We start from the raw sequence: 6000 nt of genomic DNA, 5'->3' as shown, positions 1-6000 counted from the left end.
CTTCCTGTATTGATCTCTGCCTTTTCATTTCTTAAAAAAAGAAGAAAGACATGTAAAATTATTATAAAGCTTGATATTTATATATTGAAATTATGGATTTACAGCATCAGTTTTTTAGTATATACACATTGTTAAGAACTGTTGGATCATAAGATGGGAAAACATTTTTTAAAAGTGTTCCTACCTGGTCTGTTCTCAACATATTGACTAAAAGACTGAAGTTGAGTTTTTCTGACTGTAGAATCCTTGCTGAACACAACAGGATTTCTAAAACGTTCTGTTGCTTTTTGTAATCGTTCAGTCCGGAGATCTTCAGTGCCATTCTGAAAGTAAAACAATACACACTTCTAGAGTCCTGATCTTATAAATGTGAAATTACACATTCAGAAGACATTTAAGACAATGCAGACTTTGAAATTTAAAAACTTTCTGAAAGAAAAGTGATTTTCTAAATAGCTCAACTCTAAGTCCCATTGTCTGTAATGAAAAACTTTGGGACCCATGGTTTAAACTCTTGATAACTTTGATACAAGATGGTACAAACTCTGTGTCTTCTCCTGGTGATTGGTATCTTTTAAAAGCTATGTTGCCTCCTGTTCTCCCTACTATTCTGCCCCATCAGCTTGTACAGCCCCACAGACTTGTATGACAAGAAGAAATAGTTTCTAATTTTATGCCCATTGAGATAAACCACTAATGCTGGATGAAGGCTAAAAGGTAGGATTATAATACTACCCCACTGAACTGCATTTCATCAGCTATAACTTTCCAAAGCCAGATTTGTAAGTAAGCCTTTTACAGCTAAGGAAACTACAATTATCTTTTCCGGAGCTTCCTATGTTAATACTGGTAACAAATTCAAATGGTTCTATCAACAAGAAATATCCCAGAAGACTGAACCATTGCAGTGTGTGGAAGCTGCAGATACCGAGGTGCTGTGTACCAAACAAATATTTCATTTTATACCTAATCTTTTATTATTTTTATTAAGTGTTTTGAAAGTAAATAGGGAAAGGCTAAGATGCATGACTAATAGCTAAGCCTGCTGAATGCTGAAACTGGTTATCAAAAGCTACCAAGACTTTGCCCTTCCTCTGCATTGAGACAATCAGTAATGAGGGAGCCCTCCAATGGCCTATTCTCTAGCCTCAAGGAGGCCTGGGATACAGAATCCTCAAGGGAAGGTAACAGTTTATCCTTTTCCACAAACACAGAATGCCTCATTTATAAATGTGTAAACTGCATTTTATTTAAAAAAATAAAAACCCAAATCAATGCTGAAAGCTTCAAGAGAACAGATGGACTCTATATGTTCTTTATAAGCATTTTGAAAATCTTAACTGAAAAGATTCATACAAAGGCAATCTGTTAAAAGCATACTTTTGTTGAAATAACTTTAAAAATTATAACATAGGAGATTTTTAAAGAAGCAAAATCAATTTCATCTAGATAGGTGATTAAATCATATTGGAACTATCTCATTTTTAGTTATCTGACACACACACACATATCATCAACGTCATGTTTATAATACACTAGCTGTGTAGTTGAGAAAGAAACATCTTTTTTTTAAAAAAGTGTGAATTCTACTATTATTATAATAACTATCTAACAGTCTAAAACTCAAGTCTTTACCAAAATAAACAAACATGGCTAAATTTTTTTAGGCCTGGCAACATGCTAAAATATCAGTGTGATTAGCCAGCAAATCCCATCTTAAGAAACCTTTTTATGACTAGGGACTTCTGCCACTTTACAAATGTATTCCTCTAAACCCACTAATTCAGTTAGCCTTTTCAATCCATTGTATTATTCTTAGGCCAGCTTCATTCTGCATTAAATCCACTGCAGAAAGCTAAATTGAACGCAAAAAACCAGACCTGATCCAGGCTTCCTTTTGTTCAAAGATAGAGACCCAAAGTCCTCTGGTGCTGCCACACACTTTCATCACCAATTTATAGAAACCGACAATATACGGGAAAAGCAATGAAAGTCATTGTTTTGAGACTTCAAAGCATCTCTGTGTCAGGGGAAGGAAATCCTTTCAGTCAGCAGGGCAGTCCCCATAGTCCGCAGGTGGGTGAAAAGTTATACAGGACTGGAAGTGCCCTAAAGCTAGAGAAATACTAAATGCTACATGGTGTAGAAAGGAGAGGGGAGTGTGTGGTGGTGGTGGTGGGGATAATATAAAACAATCTCATAATGCAGCATTTTTGCTATAATGATAAATAAGGTAAGATTCATAATGATACAGAACACATGGAAGTATCTTAAACATTTATATTTAAGCATGTCACCATCTTTAGGTATGATGTTTTTGTGAAAATAACAGCAATTCTAGTTCATCTAAACAGGTAGAAGGATAAGGATGATGGAAAAATGCTAGAGTTTGCTTAGCAATATTCTTCTTGGCAAAATATACAATATGCACAGACTTCAATAATAGTTCCTACAAACCCTCTGCTTTTACTCAAACTAGCACTCTGACATAGTGGTTTCTCTGAAAAATAGCTAATGAATACTGACTGTCATATTGATATTTAATTACTGGTTATTTAATAAAAAGTTTTACATCTTAATTTTAATGCAAAGAATTAGGGTGAAACTTTTTAGGATTATAAAGGGCTAGCAGAAAGTAGGATATAAAGATATGGAGCTAAATGTTTTTAAAAGTCAGATTTACCTTAATGTCTTGATCCGAGGTCTCAGTTACAACTTTCTGGGCAGCACTGGAGAATGAATTTGCCACCTGTGGCTGGGCTTCTAGGAGCTTCTTCAGCTTCAAGTCCACCAACTTACTATTTTGTTCTGTTAAATATACAAATACCATGAATAACAGAGTAGATATATTCATATGTATAGGCTATCAATTTTAAGTGATATCACAAAATATTACATTTCAAAAGAAAGAAGAAAAGGACATTAGGATTTTGAAATAACTAATCAGACTAGACACATGCAGAACTCTTAAACCTAAGCCTGTATGTTATATATGAGGAGACTTCAAGAAGTTTGTAGAAAACGGAATTAAAAGATGAATTTACTTTGGTGAAAAGAAATTGGTATTTGGGGCTGCTGCTGTGGTGCAGCAGGTTAAAGCCCTGGCCTACAGCACCAGCATCCCATACAGCCACTGGTACAAGACCAGGCTGCTCCATTTCCAATGCAGCTCTCTGCTATGGCCTGGGAAAACAGTAGAAGATGTTCCAAGCACTTGGGGCCCTGTACCCACATAGGAGACCTAGAAAAAGCTCCTAGTTCCTGGCTTTGGATCAGCTCAGCTCTGGCTGTTGTGGTCATTTGGGGAGTGAACCAGCAGATGGAAGACCTATCTGGCTCTACCACTCTCTAACTCTGTCTTTCAAATAAATAAAATAAATCTTAAAAAAAAAAGAAAAGAAATAAATTGGTATTTATGAGTAATTTTTTTACAATATGTGTTTTCCATAAACTTCTTGAAGATCTCTCATATGTATGCGTGTGTTTGTGTGTGTGTGTGTGCGTCTGTATACATGCACACATATATAAACAGCTGTATGGGTTAAATGTAATTTGAAAAGCTTTTATGGGGGGCAGGCATTTGGCCTAGGGATGAAGATGCTGGCTAAAATGTCCCTGTTCCGGCCGGCGCCGTGGCTCAACAGGCTAATCCTCCGCCTTGCGGCGCCGGCACACCGGGTTCTAGTCCCGGTCGGGGCACCGATCCTGTCCCGGTTGCCCCTCTTCCAGGCCAGCTCTCTGCTGTGGCCAGGGAGTGCAGTGGACGATGGCCCAAGTGTTTGGGCTCTGCACCCCATGGGAGACCAGGATAAGCACCTGGCTCCTGCCATCGGAACAGCGCGGTGCGCCGGCCGCAGCGCGCTACCGCGGCGGCCATTAGAGGGTGAACCAACGGCAAAGGAAGACCTTTCTCTCTGTCTCTCTCTCTCTCTCTCACTGTCCACTCTGCCTGTCAAAAAAAAAAAAAAAAAAAAAAAAAAGTCCCTGTTCCATACTGGAATGTCTAGGTTTAATTCCCAGTTCTGGCTCCTGATTCTAGCTTCCTGCCAAAGCAGAACCTGGGAGGCAGCAGGTTATAGTTCATGTAACTGGTCTCTGTCACTCACATGGGAGACCTGGAATAAAGTCCTGACTCCAAGTTTCAGCCTAGCCTAGCCTCGCCTCAATTTCTGCAGGCATTTGAGGAGTGAAGCAGCAAACAGGAGTTCTCTCTCTCGAAAAAATAAATATACATATAATGCCATATTAAAATAAGTTCTTTCTAAACATGATCTCAGACAGTACATATGGACTGTTAGAATCCAATGTTTATGTGTACATATATACCCAGCACTGAAGCAGAGCATATGTTTACACATACCTTCTACATAGATGGCAGAAATACAATTATAATATTTTTGGAATGTGTTAAATATGGGTAGAAGTGTAAAATAAAATATGGCTATAAGTTTTAAAATAAACAACTTCAAATTATTTTTAGCAAGCATATTAATCTATAGTTCTCACAGAAACAAGTGAGAACACAAATATTTCTATTTAATTCACACAAAGCAACTCTTTAATAAAATGATTGTAAAAGATACGCCAACCATTTGGTGAATGATATTTTTCATAAAGACTAATAACTTTTCTAATTATAAGACTCATAATAAATGCTATTATCATTACTTTCATGCAAATTGGTCAGTTTATATTGCCAGGCTTCTTTTTTAAACAATATCTGATGAACCATGGTCAAATCAAGATAAAGATTAAACAATTTATTATTAAAACATTATGACATTTATGTACATATTAAAAAAGGAATTTTTTGGGAAAAAAGCAAGGATAAAAATCATAAGATAGTCTATGTGCTTCCAAATTCCAGTTTGCATTTCTATTTCTTATTTCCATGAAATAAACCATAGATGTGAATTGGGAAATCAGTATATATACATGCCAATACCAACTCACATGCATGGTAGTTGTGAACAATAGATTAATTTACTCCAAACAGGAAGATTAAATATGTTTTCTTTTTGGAATAAATTAAGTAGGAAGGAAGCTTTTAAAAGGACAAGAGTCAAGCTCATCAGGACTAAAATTAACCAATCTTTAAAATATCTCCTAAAGTTTCTATAGCTAATTGTAGGAAATTTCCCTCATCTTATCTTTGTAATCCCCTGTAAAATAAAAACATATGCATCACTTATTGTCACTGATTTTATACTTCCATAAATTGAATGTTAAAACTTCATTCAGTTCAGTATTTACAGGTGTTCTCAGCAGTAAAGAGGATGCTATGGAGTTTTGATAAAAGCTTTGGTGGTGGTTGTGGTTGGAGAGTGGGTAAACAACAAAATCTATTTAATAAGAAAAATCAAACCTATCCAAGTTCTGTAGTGTTTTAAACAGAAAGAAATAAAAGCTGGCTCTACTTTGGAGTTAAACATTTGAAAATTTTCCATAAATACCACTATATATCCAAAAATTCTCTTGGACTTGTACAGTTATAAATATACTGAGCCCTAAGTAGCAACAGTATAATTAAAAACTGAGCCATGAAAGAGTCACTGATAAAAAGGCATGGGTTTTCTGGGGGTGTTCCTTATGATTAGGAGGACCTTGGTCAATTGTTTCTTGGAGAAGTAACAGCGTGATTCAAATGGGGAAAGAAACAAAACTGATAAGCTTTGTAGGGCATGCCTTGAACCGGAAAAAGAATGTCTGCTATCATTCTTTTTAACATTCTTTTCCAGGGAAAGATAGATAATAGTGATTTTGACACTTTACCTTTAAGTCTAAAGAGATCATTGAAGAGCTTTCATTACTAAATTCAACTCAATACGCATTTACAGAACCTCTCTGTTAACAAAGTTTTGGGAAGGCTACTTGCTGCTGGCTTATAAAAGCAGTGCATTCATGGGAGACCCAGAAGAGGCTCCTGTCTTCCGATAGGCACAGCTCTAGCCTTTGCAGCCATTTGGGGAGTGAACCAGCAGATGGAAGACCTCTCTCTCT

At 36.5% G+C, this 6000-nt stretch overlaps 1 protein-coding gene across 4 annotated transcripts in view; it reads right to left on the bottom strand.

Annotated features, from left to right (window-relative positions):
- Positions 1-6000, bottom strand: part of EHBP1 (EH domain binding protein 1) — a 378411-nt gene that overhangs the window by 56713 nt on the left and 315698 nt on the right. For all 4 annotated transcript variants that reach the window (XM_062209516.1, XM_062209514.1, XM_062209518.1 and 1 more), the window contains 3 exons: positions 2684-2808; positions 185-323; positions 1-30 (listed from right to left, as the gene is read on the bottom strand). The exon at positions 1-30 is cut by the window's left edge and continues 77 nt beyond it. In XM_062209516.1, coding sequence (XP_062065500.1) covers positions 1-30; positions 185-323; positions 2684-2808 — 294 coding nt within the window. The remainder of the gene's footprint in view (positions 31-184; positions 324-2683; positions 2809-6000) is intronic.

Source organism: Lepus europaeus, chromosome 13 (assembly GCF_033115175.1).
Source record: "Lepus europaeus isolate LE1 chromosome 13, mLepTim1.pri, whole genome shotgun sequence".
Classification (NCBI taxonomy): domain Eukaryota; kingdom Metazoa; phylum Chordata; class Mammalia; order Lagomorpha; family Leporidae; genus Lepus; species Lepus europaeus.
Note: the sequence above shows the minus strand (reverse complement) of the source record. Positions and strands in the feature narration are given on the sequence as shown.